The 21,131-nt window shown below is 32.8% G+C and overlaps 1 protein-coding gene across 1 annotated transcript; it reads right to left on the bottom strand.

Annotated features, from left to right (window-relative positions):
- Nucleotides 1-1,325: 1,325 nt before the first annotated feature.
- Nucleotides 1,326-12,606, bottom strand: Atf-2 (Activating transcription factor-2). The gene is made up of 6 exons (XM_088268460.1): nucleotides 12,359-12,606; nucleotides 10,174-10,317; nucleotides 8,478-8,595; nucleotides 5,658-7,325; nucleotides 4,430-4,596; nucleotides 1,326-2,056 (listed from the first exon to the last, which is right to left on the bottom strand). Exons 2-6 carry the CDS (start codon nucleotides 10,310-10,312, stop codon nucleotides 1,476-1,478), a joined length of 2,673 nt encoding a protein of 890 aa, XP_088124586.1. The 5' UTR covers nucleotides 10,313-10,317; nucleotides 12,359-12,606; the 3' UTR covers nucleotides 1,326-1,475.
- Nucleotides 12,607-21,131: the final 8,525 nt, after the last annotated feature.

Here is a 21,131-nt window from a genome sequence, read left to right as displayed (position 1 = left end):
TATTTGCTTAGAAATGGAAAAGGCTCATACAACATACTGAACTCTGTGAAAATAGTACAGAAAACCATAATTAAAGTTATTTTTAAAAAAAAAAACATATATCCAACAAAATTATTATTTTAAAAATTTCAAGTCCCAAATATAGAATCCATTTATAAAAAAGCCGCAATTTTTCAAATACTAAAGGGTGACAATTATTTAAATTTAACAAAAAATTTATCATCGAGATTCTCAAACGATTTTTCTACTCCAAAATGCAACGCTGAGCAATTTCAGCAAAACTTCAAATATTTGGCAATCAAACATTTCAATAAACTCCCTAAAGAAATAAAAAAAATAGATGATATAAAAATACTTAAGAAAAAAATTAAAGCTCTATACATTTAAATCTTGAAAAAATATACAAAAAAAAGACTATTATATCTTTTATTATATAACATTAAACCACAAGTGTAAGTCCTTCTCCAAGCACAAGAGGACAGTATCTTTTATGGAGAGGCACAGCGAATCGAAATATAAAAGTTTTCCATATGTATAAATGATTCAAATGTATTATGTTATAAATAAAAATGTAAATATATTAAATGAATAAAAAAAATAAGTAAATAAATTATAATGGGCGTTTGACCACTACACGGAATGTTACCGTCCCGGGACTTCAGTTAGCGTTTTAAAACGACGATTGGCTTGGATTGGCTTGTGCTTTTGTCCATATTTTTTCGGATCGGTGCCCTTGATCGGTGCGTAAATACGTTGCGCGTAAATTCGATCACGCTAAACTGTCGTAGTCGCTTTCATTTTTCAAAACCGGACTGTCGGACGGTCAAATTCCCGGTAGTGGACAATCGCCCAATGACTTATTTGTCATGGAAAAAAACAGTAAAAAATATGTATATACATATTTATATATGTATATTTATATTTATGTTAAATTATTTTAAAATAAATAAATAAATAACTGAAAGCTAGTAAAGAAATAACTCATACTATGTAACCTATTTCTGGCAAAATATTGTTAAAACCAGATAAAATCTCCAGAAAATACATATATTTTAAGAAACATCTGAGACAGACTATCTATCGTTACAATCCTGACTGTCCATCAAAACTCCTCCCTCTACCTCCTTCCCTAAACTCCCTTCTTCCCTTGCCTTCTTTATTATCATCGATTTGTAATTTATGTTTTTTTTTAATGTTCAAGTACTATCTACCCTCTGATTGCAAACAGCTATGTATGGTATCAAACGTTTTGATCAATATCACTGGTCTGTTTTCGGTTGGTTGGAAAATATTGCTTTTTAGCAATAAGCCAGCCAATGTAGTTATTTATTTTCTGTACATTATATTGTGTATTACCCCACAATTTAATATGGAACTCTATCAACTGTCTGCAGTTACAATAAATAAATCAAAAATAAATATTTGTTCCATATTGTGCTTTTTCGTCTTCCTCATTATCAAGTGTTCCAGAACCGTTAGTCGTTACACCACTGTCGCCAGCTTTTACCAGCCGCATTGATATTAACATTTTCTAAGTTGAATTTATTCATATTATTGTAAGCATCGGCGGAATTCGTCGCGTTCGTATCAATAACGCTTATCGAACTATCATTATTGCTTTGAATATCACTATCTTTCATCGCGTCGTCTACTAAATTATTCAAATAACTTTTAGAGGCGTTATCTTTCGAATTTTGTATCATATTTGATACGTTGCAATCGACTTTTGTACCAGAAATGTACTGAATATTTTGAGTCTTTTTAAGGCTGTGGGAACAGTGGTCTATGATCATTTTATTATTGAAATTATTCAAGGCAGTTTGAATTTTGTTGACGTTTTTACTATTTTTCTGTGCGGTGTTGTTTTCTGGTTTGGCCACATTGGATACAATTTGTGGATTGGCGACATTGGATAAAATTTGTGGGTTGGCGACATTGGATATAATTTGTAGCTTTGGAACGCCTGCACCAGGGTTTGGTGTGTAGTGAATGTTTCCGCTAATGTTGTTTGTAAAGATGACACTCTGTTGACTCGCTGGCGAAAATGGCACACCTCCTACGACAAAAAATTAATACATTAGATTGCTGTTTCGCCGCATGTGTGCCGCTGCACACTGGTGTACCGTGGTGATTAGTTGGAGTAAATATATATATATATATATATATGTATATATATATATATATATATATATATATATATATATATATATATATATATATATATATATATATATATATATATATATATATATATATATATATATATATATATATATATGTAAAGTGGGTGTATAATAATAAAATAAACAATGTGTTGCTTTGTAATTAAAGAAACGACAATAAAAGTTTATTCTTAATTAATCTTTATAATAATTTTTATATCTATCTATCTATCTATCTGATTCTGACAGTTAATAATATTATCGGAAGTCTTTTGTTTAATTCTGAGCGACGCATGCGGCATCTGGTGGTAGAACTGTTTTATGTAGGTACTTTTTGTAAGTACTTAATAAAATGTATAGGTAGGTACCTAGTTATTTTATTACATCTCCCCCCTTGGGGAAGAAAATTCATAGTAAAATTTTCACTCGTCCTCCGGATCATCTTCTTGTAGTGAAGGGACTGGTATAAGTTTAGTGATATGATAAAGTTTTTTTTTTTCTTTCTTTCTTTTTTCCTTCTTTTTTTCTTTCTTTTTTTTCTTTCTTGTTTTTTTTTTTCTTTCTTTTTTTTTTCTTTTTTCCGTTCTTTTTTTTCTTTCTTTTTTTGTATTTTTTTTTTCTTCTTGACCCTTTTAAAGTAGACACAGTTTTTTTCAATCCATTTGTTTTTTTCTTTTGAATTCCTTCATTTTTATTCAGATCTCTTAAAGTATCTTCTAATATAACCAAATGTACAACTTTTAATTGTTCATCTGCATTTTCATTCGATTCTAAAACTGGATTCCTGCTTAGACAATCTACTTCTAAATTCTTCTTTCCTGGAGTATATTTTATTTTATCTTTCGTAGAAGTTTTTTCTACTTTATTTTTATTTTCATTTTTCAAGCACTGTTTCTGTGTTTTTTGTATGTCTTTATTTTTATTCTGATCTTTTAAATTATCTTCTAATTTAACCAAATTTACAACTTTTAATTGTGCATCTGCATTTTCATTCGATTTTAATACTGGATTCCTGCTTAGACAATCTACTTCTAATTTCTTCTTTCCTGGAGTATATTTTGTTTTATATTTTGTAGTATTTTTTTCTACTTTATTTTTATTTTCATTCTTCAAGCACTTTTTCTGTGTAATTTGTAAATCTTCATTTTTATTATTAATCTTATCATCCTCCTTTGTTTTAAACCAGCACCTTGCTTCAGAGTGATATCGAGTTCCCTTATTTAAATTTTCACAAATCTTACATGGACTTTTATCTTTAATTTTATCACTAGTTCTTAGATTTCCACGTCTTCTTTGATTATCTTCTAATCGTTTTCTTTGATCATCTTCTAATTTTTCTCTCTCACTCCGAACATATTGTAGTAATTGTTTTAATACATCTAATGTTTCATAATCCATTTCCAATTAACAAAATTGTCGTTTTATAACGTGGTAATATTTTCCTTTTGAAAATTAAGTGTAAATAATATGTAAAGTGGGTGTATAATAATAAAATAAACAATGTGTTGCTTTGTAATTAAAGAAACGACAATAAAAGTTTATTCTTAATTAATCTTTATAATAATTTTTATATCTATCTATCTATCTATCTGATTCTGACAGTTAATAATATTATCGGAAGTCTTTTGTTTAATTCTGAGCGACGCATGCGGCATCTGGTGGTAGAACTGTTTTATGTAGGTACTTTTTGTAAGTACTTAATAAAATGTATAGGTAGGTACCTAGTTATTTTATTACATATATATATATATATATATATATATATATATATATATATATATATATATATATATATATATATATATATATATATATATATATATATATATGTAAAACCTGAAGGTTTTTTCTCCATTCGAAAAATATTAAGTTTATTTAAAAAAATAATTTAACAATACCTTTTTTTCAAAATGCAAAAACAACACTTTCTGCCCTGTAGCGGGTAAATATTAAGTTTAAAATATACTGTTTTTGCTGGGATATAGCACATTTTCTGGTCATTCCGAAAACATGCATAACTGAAAATTGATGATTTTTGAAAAATGACGTCGTTGAAAGGAGTGAGCAATATATGGTATCAAAGTTTTGATATATATCACTAGTCTGTTTTTGGTTGGTCGGAAGATATTGCTTTTTAGCAATAAGCCTGCCAATGTACTTATTTATTTTCTGTACATGAAGTTTTAATAAATAAATGATTCATCTTCTCAAAGACACAAAGCCCTGAGGAGGGATACCAGATAGAGTGTGGACTGTTGAAAACATACCAGAATCAGGCTTATTTAGCTTGCAATTTGCATGGAGAGATAGTGTGTGCCGGAGCCCTTTTATTTCTTTCATGGCCACTTCTAACTTCTCCATAAGTTCCTGATTCATCTTCTCGACCTTCTTCACGGTCTCCTGCATGGTGCGGAATTTTGTATGTTTCTTTTGCCTGCAAAAGATGTAAGCAAAAAATCATTTAGAGTCTACAAGACTTGAGTTTATTTTATTATAACGACTTGTTTCGGAAGCTTTGTTCCCATCTTCAGGTCTAAATGTAAACATATAATAAAATAAACTTAAGTGGTAAAAAACAAGTTTTTTCTTTTACAATTTTTTTAATTTTTTATTTAATATAGTTACATTATTAAGTACAATATAATACATTTTCTAAACATTTATATATATCGCTCACTCCTTTCAAGAACGTCATAAATCAAAAATCGTCAATTTTCAGATGTGCATGTTCAAGAAAATGTATTGTTTAATTATTTTTTTAAATATACTAAATATTTTTCAAATGGAGAAAAAACCTTCAGGTTTTACCTCAAAAGATCTGTTGCACAGTAAAAAGTTCAATAAGTGGCATGATATTTATTTTTAATACATTGTATTATATTTTTAAACTTTAAAAACGTTCTCCTGAAAAATCAAGTATTTTAATTTATGGCGTTCTTGAAAGGAGTGAGCGATATGGCAAACTTTTAGTTCTAGATTCGCTGTGCCTCTCCAAACAAGAGACTGAGCTCTTGTGCTTGGAGAGGGACTTACACTCAAGGTTTAATGTTTTATATAATTAATGGTGTAATAGTCTTTTTTTATTTTTTTAAGATTTATATGTAATGGGATTAATTTTTTTCTTAAGAATTTTTATATCTTCTATTTTTATAATTTCTTTAGGAAGTTTATTCTTCTTCTTCTTATTATAGGCCTTGCGGCCTGTTTTTAAGAGGGAGTTTATTGAAATGTTTAATTCCCAAATATTTGAAGTTTTGTTGAAATTGCTTAGTATTGCATTTTGGAGTTGAAAAATCATTTAAGAATCTCTAAGATAATTTTTTTTTAAATTCAAATATTTGTCACCTTTTAGTATTTAAAAAATTGTGGTTTTTTTATAAATGGTTTCTATGTTTGGGACTTGAAATTTTGTAAACAATAATTTTGTTGGATAGGTTTTTTTTTCATTGTGTCTTACCACAAAGTGAATGCCGAAACAACAAATAAAAATCATACCTATATCTCGAAACGGCAAATCTATTCCTTTCCAGAATCATCTGTTTTTTGACATCTACAGGATCGCTGCTTGCGTCGATTTTTTTCTTTTTGGCTGCGGCATTCGGTCTAGAACTGTCGCTCCTCTTTTTAGAGTTTTGGATCGAATTTACGGCAAACCCGTCGCAGGGCTTGATCAGCAAAGGCGGATTATCGGTGTTGGCACAAGTCTTCAACACCTCCTCCCCTCCGTAGACATTCCCAACAGATATGGTCCTGATCACAGGCTGGGAGTTGTTCTCACTCCGGGGATTGTTCAGTTTCTTCGGCAACAGAATCGCCTGGGCGGGCACCGTCGGCTGGGAGATGACAGAAAGAAATTGGACGTTGTTTGTCAAAACTGTCGGCACCACGATCTGAGGATCGATCGGCGTTATAATATAATTTTCAGGCAGTATCGTGAACGGATTCAAAACCACATTTGCACCGGCGTCGATTTGCTGGTCGTGAGAATTACTATTGATCATGTCTTTTATCTTCTGTTTTACGTTCGGTTTACTCGCGACTGGTTCATCGCGAGGTTTCTGACTCAGAACGGATTGCCTGACGAACGGCTCACTATTATCAACCGTTTTTTCGGTCGGTCGGTTCGAGTCTCTGTGCACTTCTTTCAGATAGACTTTTTTACCATTGGGCCACTTCAGCATGAGCTCGTATCCCGAGTCTTTATCGTCAGACGTGATGCTTCCGCCAATCGGTTGGAATGCGGGCACGACGCCATCTTCGAGGTCTTTCGCCGCGTTCGACTCGATTAGCTTTTCAACGTCGATAGAAGCGGATTTAGAAGATTTACTGCGCGATAGAAACAATCTTCTACGCCGATTGATGGCGGGCGAACTTTCCGATAATGTCGGATCGTTTTGCCGACTCTTATCTCCGTCTTTGATAACAGATGTCGAATCCGGCAAATCCTCTATAGAGATGTTATTCAGATCCATCAACTTAGACTGGGCCTCGTTTGTGAAATGAACCAAAGCCATGTCTATCGATTTCTGACTGATCAATTTGGAATACGTGTTTTTCAAACAGCTCTTGATATCTAAGAACTTGCCGTCTCTTTTGATTGCGTCGTTTGAGACTCCTCTCTGATCGGCAGCGACCGCTTGATTCGGATTCCGATCTCCGCTTTTACAATCCAGAGAAATCGCGTCACCTTTAGGTATTTCAGAAATAGATATAACAGGAATGCGCATCGTTCTATCTTTTAAAACAATTTCGTCTTTTTCAAACTGGTTTGCGTTTGGATTATTCAAATCATCGGAAAGATCGATGGAATTCTGTCGGACTAGTTTCGATTTCGAGGTAGAACTATCCGACTTTTTTTTTACTTTTCTTTCAACGAGAACGCTCGTTTTTCTGAAGTGTTTTTCGTCTTTTGCCGCTTCGAGGAGGCCGACTGCGGACAGGTTGTCCTCAACGCTGGAGGACATGCATTTGACCACGGTTAGTTGGTTACATCCTTCATCGCTGGACAATCTGCTGACGGTTATGTTGGCTCTGTCGGAGTTCCCGCTGTAGAGCCCCGAAACGTTATCATCGGGCATGTGAGGGAAGATGTGCGGTGTGTGCAGAGTATCGTCAGACGCCCCCATCAGGTTTCCGTCAAGCGTCAGGTGATTAGCGTCAGCCCTGTAAAAAATTATGCATTATAATAATAATAAATTTGGATAACTTACATAGCGTCATTTTTGTAAAATACTACCTCAAGGGCGCATATACAATAACTGCATAATGCAAATTATTGTATTATTTTTTGACATCTCAACATGAAGAATATGGAAGTTTGGGCATTTACGGGGCTTACGACCATCATAGGCTGGTTTAAGTGATCACTTTACACACGTTTAATATTCACCAATTCTAACCATGATTACAACCATACAACTCAAATTCTTGGAACTTCTATATTCTTCTTCTCCATCTTATTCCTCATTGCTGAGGGTTGTGACCCTTGCAGAAGCAACGACTCTTCTCCAGCTATCCCTTGACTGCGCTGCACGTAGCGCTCCAACCACCGAGGTGCCTGCTGCTGCCTTAATTTGATCGGTCCATCGCGTGGGGAATCTTCCTCTCCCTCTCTTTCCCTCCAGGCTACCGATCACAACCAGTCGTTCCAGGCTATCTTCATCACCACGCGCAACGTGTCCAAAGAACTGGAGAATCTGTCGGGTACACACACTGGCCAGAGTCAAGCCACAAAACTTCTATATATATTGTCCAAATTCTAATTGTAGTGCTTGAATTCAGTAGAATTTCACTAGAGCCATATATGGCGAGATGAAAGAAGCTTTTTATTGAGCAGAAACTCTTTCATTTGTATGTGAGGTCCGAATCCTGTATTATAATCACATACATGAGAAACGATAGAAAATATCCTTATCATTTATTTGTATTTTTTGCTTATAATTTGACCAGTTAATTTGTGAAGTATTTGGACACGCTCAAAATGACTGCAAATTATTAAGCTTATTGTAAATAAAAATGGCAATGAGGATGGCCTGGTTGTGATGGCCTGGTTGTGATGGGTAGCCTGGAGGGGAAGAGAGGGAGAGGAAGATGCCCACACGATGGACCGATGGAGTTAAGGCAGCAGCAGGCACCTCGGTGGCTGGAGCGCTACGTGCAGCGCAGGCAAGGGATAACTGGAGAAGAGGCATTGCTTCCACAAAGGTCCCTCAGTAATGAGGAGTAAGACAGAGAAGAGAAATAAAAATGAAATAAAAAAACTTGTTGCAAGTTCTTTCAAAAAAAGGTCACCAAAGCAATTGACAGGACACATACCTGACTTCTATAGCACGCTTAAACGTCTCATCAAACGGGTTGACATTTTGAAGATCTTGGAAGAGGCCCACCTCCTCGCAGTTCCTGATGAATCTCGTGGGAGTCGGAGTCTGATCAGCTGAAATAACAAATGAAATTATTTACAAAAGAGAATTGAAATTGTTCATATTATTTTTTGGCACCTCATCAAAGATGAAGCCTTCAATATCTTTTCTTCAAAATGCAAATATAACACTTTCTGCCCTGTAGCGGGTAAATATTAAGTTAAAAATATGCCTCTTTTGCTGGGATATAGTACATTTTCTGGGCATTCCGAAAACATGCACAACTGAAAATTATCGATTTTTGATTTATGATGTTCTTGAAAGGAGTGAGCGATATGTTGAAGCCAATATACTCGGGCGTGAGTTGGGAGCTATTAATAATAATAAAAAGAATATTTGAACATGAAAAACTTTGCATGATTGAATAAACACTGTTATAAGATATTATTTTTTGACTTCTCATCAAAGATGAAGAAGAATATGTAAGTCTGGGAATTTACAGGGCTGACGACCGTCATAGGCTGGTTTAAATGATCGCTTTACACACGTGTAACATTCACCAATTCTACCCATTATTGACAACCACACTACTCAAATTCTTGGAACTTCTATACATATATATATGAACCAATTTAAAAACCTTGTTCTTGAATCACTAGAACTTCACTAGAGACATCTATTGGTGAGATGATAAGAAGCTTTTTATCAAGCAGAAACTCCCATATTCTTCTTCATCTTTGACGAGATGTCAAAAAAATATATATATATATGAAAAAAACTTCATTTCATTTCTACATTGTGGCCACAGAAATGGTTAAAAATCTAAGGGTTTACAAACAATTGACACATTTTTATTTCCATGCCATGTGGCACGCAACATATTAATATATTGAAAAAAAAAATTTTGACACTCAGGATCAAAAAGGTTCGCCATCCCTAATATAGACCATATCGACGTGCCCTACGTAAAGTGCTCTAACTACATTTTTGTCAATTTTGAGATATTTGGTGTAAGTTATCAACTGACCGTTATCTACAAATATAAAGAAACAAATAAAATATATAAAATAAATTACCCTAGTTTTCAGGCGTATAAGACGCTATCTACATCGAATTTTCAAAATGAACTGAACTCCTAAAACGCTAACGACTTAATTTTGACAAAGCATAAAGTTTAAAACGATTTAATTTATTATTTTATATTATTTTTTAATGAATAATACTAGTTTAGAATTTCAGATAAAACCGTTAATTAATAAAAAAGACCGCCTCCGTAGTGTAATGGTCAGCACGCTCGGCTACCGTTCTGGAGGTCCCGGGTTCGATTCCCAAGGGGGGTAAAAATAAATATAAGTGATTTTTTCACTGTAATATTTATTCAATATTACCATGGACTGGTACCTGAAGCGGAGGGCTGATCACCTTTCCTTCATGTGTAAAACGATCATGATAACACTGCGTTTATAAGACACAGTGCCCTATGCACCATTGGGGTGCGGATAAGGGTTTTATTATTAATTATTATAATAAAAAAGAATACGTTGAAAAAATGTTCTAAGCTCTCTCCTGTAAAGTAACAGATTTGCAGATAGAGTACTTTACGTAGGGGCCGTCGATATGATGTATTCAGTTGAGTATAGACCATTGCTTACCGACGTATGCTCCTCCCTTGGCTCCGAGTTGCAGCACCATGTCGTGCTTCCGGGCGTGCACCGACAGGCGGTCCTCGTTGGTGAAGGAGGCTCCGCACCCGGACTCCAGGCAGGAGAACGGCTTCTCGGGACCTCCCATCCTATCTGGTAACATATTATTTATGGATTTGGCATTAACTTTGTGGAATATCCTTCTCCTTCCTACTAAATCTATTATTTTATATCATACCCTTTTTTTTTAATCTCTGAATGTTTTTTAATAGTTTTATAACATAAATGTGGAGTTGTTTAATTGGCTTTTTTTTTAACGTAACTATTTTTTGTTAATGTAATGTTATGTTTATTATTGTTGATGTAACTATTGTTTATTTTATAATTTTTTTTTATATGTAAGCTGTACAATTCCCGAATAAATAAAAATTTTTAAAAATGTTAATTATTTTTTAAATTTATCACTTTTATTATTGAACCATATCCGCTCCCTAAGAGGAGCATATGGAGTCCACAAACTGTCTCCAGGCTTGCATCCTCCCAAGTCAGAAGATCTGATCAGAACTGCCGAGGAGTTGTCAGCAGTGGTCGGGAACCTGATGCCTTGTAAAAGAGGCAAGCTTGATGGCGGCTCTCGGGAGGCATGCGGAGTGCACGGCCAAGCCAACTGAATCGCCTTTTCTTGACGACAGCTCGCTCGCTCCTTTCAAGAACGTCATATATCAAAAATTGACAATTTTCAGTTGTGCATGTTTTCGGAATGCCCAGAAAATGTACTATATCCCAGCAAAAGCGGCATATTTTTAACTTAATATTTACCCGCTACAGGGCAGAAAGTGTTGTTTTTTCATTTTGAAGAATTATTTTTTTAAATATACTTAATATTTTTTAAATGGAGAAAAAACCTTCAGGTTTTACCTAAAAAGAATTAATTTCATTGAATGATTCGGCAGTCACTTTGTGGTAAAATCTATCCATTTTTAATTAATGTTTTACTTAGTAAATACCACTATTTCTTAATATGCGGTGTTTGAAAATGATGCGGAATGCATCGAAACACGTGTCGCAGTAGATTTTATGAAATAGTGGTATTTACTAAGTGAAACATTAATTAAAAATAAAAAGATTTAATTGAATTATTTTTTATATATACTAAATATTTTTCAAATGGAGAAAAAACCTTCAGGTTTTACCTAAAAAGATCTGTTGCACAGTAAAAAGTTCAATAAGTGGCTTTGTTTTTCATTTTTAATACATTTTATTATATTCTTGAACTTTAAAAACGATCTCCTGAAAAATCAAGTTTTTTTATATTATGACATTGTTGAAAGGAGTGAGCTATATGTCCTCTTACCATATATTCTACAGTGGTGTTCGATGTTCAATATGTGCAATTGATTATAACCTTAAAAACAAAAGCAAATGCAATTGTGACTGATAAAATGTTCACAGTTACATATACAGTGGAACCTCTCATAACAAGCACCTCTAATACCTGGATAAAAATGCGTGGTGAAATACACATTCCTTCTAGTCTCTAGACTGTTGTAGCCGAGCATACCCTGGAGAAACTGGGTCGGGTAGAGCCGAGGATAATAGCCGTACTCTCTCATGTAGAGATACCTCACAGCAATACATTATACAAGGTGTTTCACAGCAATACATTTATAGAGAAGAGTTTATTATTGGAGGAGGAAGTAGCAGAGCAACAATCTTCTAGCACAATAAGAAAAATGACAAAAGCATATGAAACTGTTGCATCGTACATTAAGAAGCATCACCCTAATAAGGAGGTGGCTATTCGTGTTACAAATTTATTCAATGATAATGCTGTGACACATTTTCGCCAAATTTTGAAGCGTCGGCTAAAACAAATGTCTTAAAACAGTTTTCTAGTTAAAACGGATTAATTATTTGTCAAAAATTCATATTTTTATTAACATTTTTTTCAAATGTAAATTATATTCCAAGTTTTTACACCCTTTAAAAATTTAAAAGTAATTAATTTGAATTAACGTTTTAAAAAAATATATAAAAAATGAGTTTTCTTTCGGCCTGGAACACATTATCCTATTTTACATTGATTTGTATGGGAAAAAACTGTTTCGCTTAAGGAGTAAGATGCTGGAACCTGTTATGAGAGGTTCCACTGTATTGAGTTAAATCCCACGAATCAAAGTATATTTTTACTTACCTTTTATAAAATATGGTGATCTTGAAACGTTTTTAAACTGCCAAAAAATAAACTCTAAATTTACACTTAGTAGAAAAATAAAATCCTTTTACTCATGTAATTCATTTAGTTGGTAAACTTAACTATCGAAACAACAGTTTAATATAATCAAATAAAGTATCCGAGACATTAAGTATATTTAAAAAATAATATATTTTGTTATTCCAAGTTCTAATGTGATTTTACGACAAATGTCAAAACAGTATGACACAAATGGATACCAACTGGAAAACAATATTCAGAATCGTATAAAAAGTATAAACCATCTGCTCAGACTACAAAATCTAAGCAAACTAATGAACTAACTTTTTGGTTAGACGCAAAATATTTCAAATCATCGAGACCTAGCCTGTGCATCATGTAGTAAGAAAGAAATTTGATTTGTATAACGTTTAAAAGCTTACTAAAGTAATGAAATGACATTTCGCGTAAGCGTCAAACGCAAATATTTTTGTATCAAATCTCACCTGCGCTCTTATCAATTTCACAGATAAAGAAACTAACCTGCTGTCAAACTGTGTGTTCAATAATGCACCATTATCGCCTTGTAGCATTTTCCGAATTCGGAGCTTACTATGTTCGCAAACGTTTTTTTTCATCGGAAAATATTCCAAATTCGAGGTTTCGAGGCGTTCGTTTTGAAAAGGCTATTTTTTAATAAACGATGTTTGCAAATAATATATTTTTACTTTAAAGATTTAGTAATTGTAAACCCATGACATTTACATGTCTTTTGTTCTTACTTATAATTTGTGCACATGAGACTTATTTCTTCAGACGATTATGATTGTTCAAGAGACAACCGAGAGCAAACTGAATGCAGTCGAAATGCGATTCCTCAGACGAATGTGTGGCAAAACGATGTTTGATAGATGTCCGAAAGATGAAATAATGCAAGGCTAAGATAAGCGTTATTGATAAAGTTAAAGGCGTGATGAGATGGTTTGGACATGTGGAACGTATGAGTGAGGAAAGAACAGCTAAACAAATTTATGAGGCGAAAGTATTTAGAAAAAGAAGCAGAGGAAGATCGAGGAAAACTTGGCACAATCAAGTATGTCAAATACCTGAAAGCGGCCGGGCCAGGAGTCGTAATAAAATGATGAACAAAAATTGATTATATCAGCTGTTATAAACAAAAAACAAGTCTAATACAATCCTTTACAGGTTGAGTATATTAAATTAGATATTCCTCCCGTCTGATAATGGTCCATTATATCTGTCTCAACTACACATTCCTAACCTTGGAATACACTCTAAAGGTGGAGACTGACCTCCACATTTGGTCGTAACGTAACACGTTACGATGCGAGCATTCAGGCAGTCAGTACAGCGAGCCGAGCGCTCCATCCATAGTTTCGGATGCTCGCCGCGAGCGATGTTACATTATGTATCGACAAAATGCTCCGGTCAGTCTCCACCTTTAGCTTCTAATCTTACATGCTTAATAGACTCACGGTCCTACTCTCCCATATTTACTGCTCAAACCATTCTCTCCACATGGCCAAACAATTTAGACCCTTTCTTAATCTTTTTAATTATGCTCATCTAAGTTGCACATGCCTTCTGGTTTTTTTCCTGACCCTGGCATGCAGTACTTGATTCTAGTCCTATATGTTTTGCACTCATTGTCCTCCTTCTCTCCGATAGATACTGATTGAGCCATTCTCTCCACATGGCCAAATTATCTCTGTCTAATTTGCACATTATTTCTAATTCCTTCGTTCCTTACCTTGGTATACAGTCATACATGGACTGTTAGTTCTATTCTTCTATATGTGGTGGATTAACCCTTATATCTCATGACTCATTCCCAAATATTATCCTCTTCCCTGGCGTAAAAGATAAAGAGTTCACGTATTCGTGGAAGCCTAGGCGTAACAGACATTGAAAGGAAGGTAGAGGAAAGACAATTGAGATGGTATGGGCATATCGCTCACTCCTTTCAAGAACGTCATAAATCAAAAATCGTCAATTTTTAGTTGTGCATGTTTTTGGAATCCCCAGAAAATGTACAAAATGTATATCCCAGCAAAAGCGGCATATTTTTAACTTAATATTTACACGCTACAGGGCAGAAAATGTTGTTTTTGTATTTTGAAGAAAAAGTATTGTTTAATTATTTTTTTTAAATATACTAAATATTTTCCAAATGGAGAAAAAACCTTCAGGTTTTACCTAAAAAGATCTGTTGCACAGTAAAAAGTTCAATAAGTGGCTTGTTATTTATTTTTAATACATTGTATTATATTTTCAAACTTTAAAAATGTTCTCCTGAAAAATCAAGCTTTTTGATTTATGACGTTCTTGAAAGGAGTGAGCGATATAGGACGCAGAGAACCCGAACATGTAGTTAACCAGGCAATAGAAATGGATCTTCCTCGAAAGTTCTCTAGAAGATGACCGAGGAATTCATGGGTGATGCAGAAATATAACATGATTCGAAGGTATGGCCTGGGTGACGTTGTCCAGGACAGAAGGACCTATAACCTGAGGACGAGGAGAGCTGACCCCAGCAGTCTACAAGGACAATAAGCTGGGGTGTGGCCAGGAAGAAGACATTATCCTTTTCCCTGGCATTTCTAGACGCTACAGTTCTTGAAGGATAGAGGAGTGAATAAAATGGCGTAATCGTATGGGAGAATGTATTACTCGATTAACATTCTACAATATACAAACAAATAAATGTAATCATATAATTTCATTATCATAGTAGAAAAAAAGCATTTCTGCGTCGCGAGTCGCATATTTTGCAAGCCGTTCAGCTAACACCTCCGTCCGCACCATGTGATGTATCGAAACATCCTAAATATATACAATTTACATCTTCTAAGGCAGTTATGAATAATGGTGTCATTCTTTAGGGTGCTCATAATATTACAATATTTATAATAATATGTATATTAATTAACGTATCGAGAATACGCAGGGATTTTAAAAAGTTCAAAGATGTCATTTCTATACACCCCATTCTAGTGAGGGAATCGTATTTATTATACGTAAAGGCATTCTTCATTAGCGTTATTCCAAAATTTAAGCACAAAACATCTCATAATTCAATGGCTTCAGTAATTTGAGTACAACTTTTGGATTGACAAAATTTACTGCGGATTCGTTCAGTTTTTTGTAACACCCAATGTTTTTTTAGATATGTTATATAAATAGGTATATGGTATACAGTATTGCCACCATAGAAAAGGGAACTTTTTAATTTAGAAAATACTAGATTGAGTACAAAATATTCCACTTTTTAATCAAATCACTGTCCAAATCAAACTATTCGTTGTTTGTGCTTATTTATATATTTAAAAAAATCAATGAAGAATTAACAAAATACGGCACAGACGTCACATTTATGAAATTTTTAAAACCAATGCGTAGGTATAAATAAATGAAAAAATAACAATTTATATCTGGATTTCATCCAGATAATGGTCTTCTGCTAAAGCAGTATCATATGAGCAATTTTTAACCTACGTATTTATTATTTCCTAAAAACAATAAAGTTTTAAAATATGCATATTATAACAACTTTGTTTTTAACAACATTGTAGAAATAATGGAATTTATAAACAAAAGAATTATTCAGTACCTTTATCTGTTTCCTCAACGCTTATGACAATTAGTATGAGTGTCCAAAAACAATTTTTTCATCATTTCTGTATATTACTGTTTATTTTCATCACTGGAGATTAATAAAACATGTGTGTTTTTATTGCAATAACACATATTTTCAAAAACATACGTATATTAGAAAAACTTAATACAATATAAAATAAAATGTGAGTGATGACATTTTTTTTGACACACTGATATCGTTAGGAGTTTTTCAAACTCGAAAATTCATCATAAGGACGCTTGTGCACTACACAAAATTTTACTGTCCGGTAGTCCGGTTAGCATAATAAAACGGATGATTGGCTTGTGATTTTGTCCGCCTTTCTTTATATCGGTGTTGTCGTAGTCGCTTTTATTTGAAAAAACTGGACAGTAAAATTCCGCGTAGTACACAAGCGCTCTTAGGGCGTTTGTCCACTACACGGAATTTTACCATACAGCATGTCAGTTAGCGTTTTAAAACAAGGATTGGCTTGAATTGGCATGTGCTTTTGTCCATCATTTTTCGGATCGGTGCTCTTGATCAATGCGTGATCACGTTGCGCGTAAATTCGATCACGCTAAACATTTGTAGTCGCTTTCATTTTTCAAAACCAGACTGCCGGACGGTCAAATTCCCGGTAGTGGACAATCGCCCTAACACCGTATAATTCAAGCCGTTACATTATTTTGTAAAAGATATAAATCAAAGCATACAAATTTCAAAATTAATATCTTCAAAATTGATTTTCAACTTTCACAATTATCTATCTTTCAGTAGTTTTAAACAAAGTTATTTTAATATATAAGAGTACTAAAAATATGTAATGATAATAGTTCAATAATATAAATAATTATTACGTATGCAATAAGAGAATCGTACTTTATTGGGGCTTACGATAATAATAATAATAATAAATCCAAAATTTAAATTATTTTAAAGGTTATTGTCAGAGAATATAATAATAATTATTATATTATAATACATAAATAAAATTGATAAAAAGTAACGAATTTTAGATAAAAAGGGACACAAATAAGGTTATTATAAATTGTATGTTTATAGCAAGTCATTTTTAAACAAAATTCTGAGATAAGTGGTTTTCACCTATTAATATTATACTATTTTTGAAGGTTTGCAATGATTTTTGGCTCACTCCTTTCAACAACGTCTTAAATCAAAAAAATTGTTTTTTCAGGAGATTGTTTTCAAAGTTTAAGAATATAATAAAATGTATTAAAGATAAATATCAAGCCACTTATTGAACTTTTTACTGTGCAACAGATCTTTTTAGGTAAAACCTGAAGGTTTTTTCTCCATTTGAAAAATAATTAGTATATTAAAAAAAAAAAAATTAAACTATATCTTTTCTTCAAAATGCGAAAACAACATTTTCTGCCCTGTAGCGGGCAAATATTTAGTTAAAAATATGCCGCTTTTGCTGGGATATAGTAAATCATATGTCATATATCAAAATTAGTAAATAAATTTACGATTTTATTTGACATTGTTGAAAGGAGTGAGCGATATGTTGAATCAATCGCCATTAAATAATGTATGTGAATTTTTAGAATTTTAGCAAGTGCCGAATGGAAACAGTAATTTTTTAAGGACCTATTTTTGTATTTGTAATACACAAATAATAAAATACCAATATGCTTCACATATAACAACTAATATATTGTTTTTTTAAATGCTGTTCGAACATACGTCACTGTTTAACGAATGTGAGAAAATGTATGAATTTTGATACCTAATTTATATTTTTGATTTTAATAACAATAAGAAATGACAATTACTGATAAATCAAAAATTTTGCTGAAAATCTTATATTAATAATTTCATTTTGTTGAAATGGAGATAGGGCATATTTCATTTAAAACAAGCGATATATTTCATTACATAATATAAAAATATCGTCTCACTTACTGATTATACTTTTTAGACTACATTTGAAAGGAGCCAAGTGACAAAACGCGTTAATTTTATATTATTGTATGCGATTGTTTGAGGCTGTATGAAAAATACAAAATAATACATACTGTCACCTTAATCCGTAAAGTTTCTAACTCCATCCGGGAATAAATCAATTTTAAAATTACACATGTAAAAAATCAACGCTTCATACGGTTTCAGATTATCTGTAAGTAGTGCATTTCAGACGAATCTGCTGATAGACGTCCCGCAAAAAGCGATGTAAGCCCCGATGGAGTTAGACGCTTTACATAATAAGCTGACAATATAAAAAGATATATAAAACGACATTTTGAGACTTAACTATTTTCAAATTTAGTCTATAAAATTTGAAATAAAACGTCCAATACTGCTAACGTGTTTAAAATAAATTATTTTCACTGATTTTAATCATTCATTTTGAAAAAGTTGTTATGACTTATTTTGTCTGTGTATTTTTATGATAAATATGGCTAAAAATATATATTTATTTATTGATTTGGCGTTTAATTTGTAGAACTCCATTTTAATTTATGTATTAATTTTTAAATCAATTTTTTGAGTCTACTAGTAGACTCAAAAAATCTGTGTTTAATTTAAAAATTAATACATAAGCTAAAAATATAGTTCAAATTCGAAGGCAACATTCATGTTTCTCAATTCACAATGCGGCTCACCTCTCGATCTTATAAAATCGTCAGTACGATAAGAGCATAAGTAGGTACTTAAGCAATTATAGATTTAAATGAAACGTAGGTACATCAAATTGTTGAGGATTTTTTAAAAACCTAGAAATAGAGTTGGCTTGGCTTCCCTTACGGATGATGTAATTGCACAAAAATGAAGCCTAAGAATTGATCTGTGACTATAGATCTACATTAAATGTACTGCCTATTTATTTTAGAATAATTGCTGTAAGGAAAATTCCATGAAGCATGGGTTACATAAAATTTTCACGTAACAATATTGGACGTTTGTCAATTGTTAAAAACTAAAAGAAATACACAGTTTTTATCATTTATATATATTTTTTAAAATGTAGTAGGTGAGTTTGGAACTTATATAATTAAACAAAATTCAATGAACACCCGTTTAATACACATCACGTAATATAATAATATAGCGAGAAAGAGTATTTAAATGTTTTTATTGAACGCCTCCTCCGTATTTCCATAGATAAAAATTGTTTATAGTGTGCCTAGCGAATTTTGTGAATTTTTATGTAAGCCTTATTTTAATTATTACTTTAAATTTAACAGCTAGAGTTGGGAACCATTTTTCTTAGTAGAAAATCTATGGAGGTTACTAACGTGAACACATCTTGTCCTTTAAAATTAACAAGAAATTAATTCACCTAAAAAAACTAGCAAGAAAGATCACAAGTTTTTAGTGTAATGTCGGTTTTTCTTAGGCACCATGTCGACCGTAAATATTACAGCGATTTTTACTTTTTACTCTTTGGTCTTCTGCAGATTGGATGGTATTTCTATGAATATTCATTTTATATTTCTTTCCAGCTTTTCATCTCAAATTGTCAAATATATCAGATGTATGAGAGGTATGCAATACATAGCAGATTTATGGTTGGTTTTATATTATCGAATCTAAAAACCAGCAACGACTTATCTTAGAAGTCATCATTTTATTCAACTGCCAATGTCTGTAGTCAAGAAAAGGCGATTCAGTTGGCTTGGCCATGTACTCCGCATGCCTCCTGAGAGCCGCCATCAAGCTTGCCTCTTTTACAAGGCATCAGGTTCGCGCCGCCCAGGACGACCACTCCTGACAATTCGTCGGCAGTTCTCGTCAGAACTTCGGGACGCTGATCTGACTTGGGAGGACGCAAGGGAGCTGGCAGCCGACAGAAAAGTCTGGAGACAGTTTGTGGACTCCATATGCTCTATTTAGGGAGCAGATATGGTTTAATTAATTAATGTCTATAGTAGAAAGCTTTTTTTTACATTGGGTTTTAAAACATTTTGTAAAATTTACAAAAATGTACCATTTAATGTAAATTAAATACATCCACCTCCGTAGTGTAATGGTCAGCACGCTCGGCTACCGTTCTGGAGGTCCCGGGTTCGATTCCCAAGGGGGGTAAAATAAATGAAAGTGATTTTTTCACTTTAATATTTATTCAACATTACCCTGGACTGGTACCTGAAGCGGAGGGCTGATCACCTTTCCTTCATGTGTAAACGATCAAGATAACACTGCGTTTATATGACGCAGTGCCCTATGCACCATTGGGTGCAGATAAGAGTTTTAAAAAAATTAAAATTAAAATACATTTTAGGTTGGTAAAAAATTGTAACTAATTAAACTTTGAATTGCAATCATCATTAGAGTTGAGATGAAGAGTTAGTACATAGTATCAAGAGAGGAGAGTTAAAGAATCACATTCACCCTCATAACTCGGAGCAGTTCTGCTTCTAACGAATCGTCAGTATTACTAGACTTTTAACAGTCTATTTAACAATCAATATCTAGAATTAAATTCAAGTTCTTTGCACAGCGCTTTTGAGGTGACAGCTCACAAAAATGGCGCTTAACAAATCAGTCAATTATTATCATTATAACAAACACATATTGAGATAGTATAATTAAAATGTAACTTTGTTTTAACATCACTATAAATATTTTATTATAACTTAATTATAATGTCCACCGGTTTCGAAGCTAACCGCTTCTTTATCGAGACTGATTAATACTAAAACACTATCTACTAAACAAAATTCAAAATATTTTAACGGTTATGCAAAGGAGCTTGGGTAGATCTCAAGTGGCTTTATTTTTTTGTTGATTGGCAGTCACAGTCAAAAGGGATCAGGGATGATGAGTGATTGGAAACATATTTAATAACGGACTTTTAGAAAAATCGTTTACTTGTGTATTTATTAGTTGTAAATTATTATTAATTGCCTTTTTTATTTCTAATATTTCTAAGTGATCTAATTTAAGTCCTTTTCTGCATGTGTGTAATATATAAAGACCTTTATTTTTATGAAATGAGTGATTATTGATTAAATATTTATAGTGATTTTAAAACAAAGTTACATTTTAATTATACATATTATGTAGGTGTTGTTCAATATATCCATCCATATGGGCTATATAGAGGTATATCAAATGAATACTTTATATTTTTTACTTTCCTCATATAAGTATACTATGTTTGGTTCA

This window comes from Brachycentrus maculatus, unplaced genomic scaffold (assembly GCF_059751285.1).
Source record: "Brachycentrus maculatus isolate JH-2025_06_01 unplaced genomic scaffold, ASM5975128v1 h1tg000324l, whole genome shotgun sequence".
Taxonomy (NCBI): Eukaryota; Metazoa; Arthropoda; class Insecta; order Trichoptera; family Brachycentridae; genus Brachycentrus; species Brachycentrus maculatus.
Note: the sequence above shows the minus strand (reverse complement) of the source record. Positions and strands in the feature narration are given on the sequence as shown.

Coding starts and splice junctions, on each gene's coding strand:
- Atf-2 (XM_088268460.1), bottom strand. CDS start 10,312: ATGGGAGGTCCCGAGAAGCCGTTCTCCTGCCTGGAGTCCGGGTGCGGA. Junction 8,596..10,173: donor CAAGGGAGGAGCATACGTCG/GTAAGCAATGGT, acceptor TTGTTATTTCAG/CTGATCAGACTCCGACTCCC. Junction 2,057..4,429: donor GCTAAATAAGCCTGATTCTG/GTATGTTTTCAA, acceptor TTTTTGTCGTAG/GAGGTGTGCCATTTTCGCCA.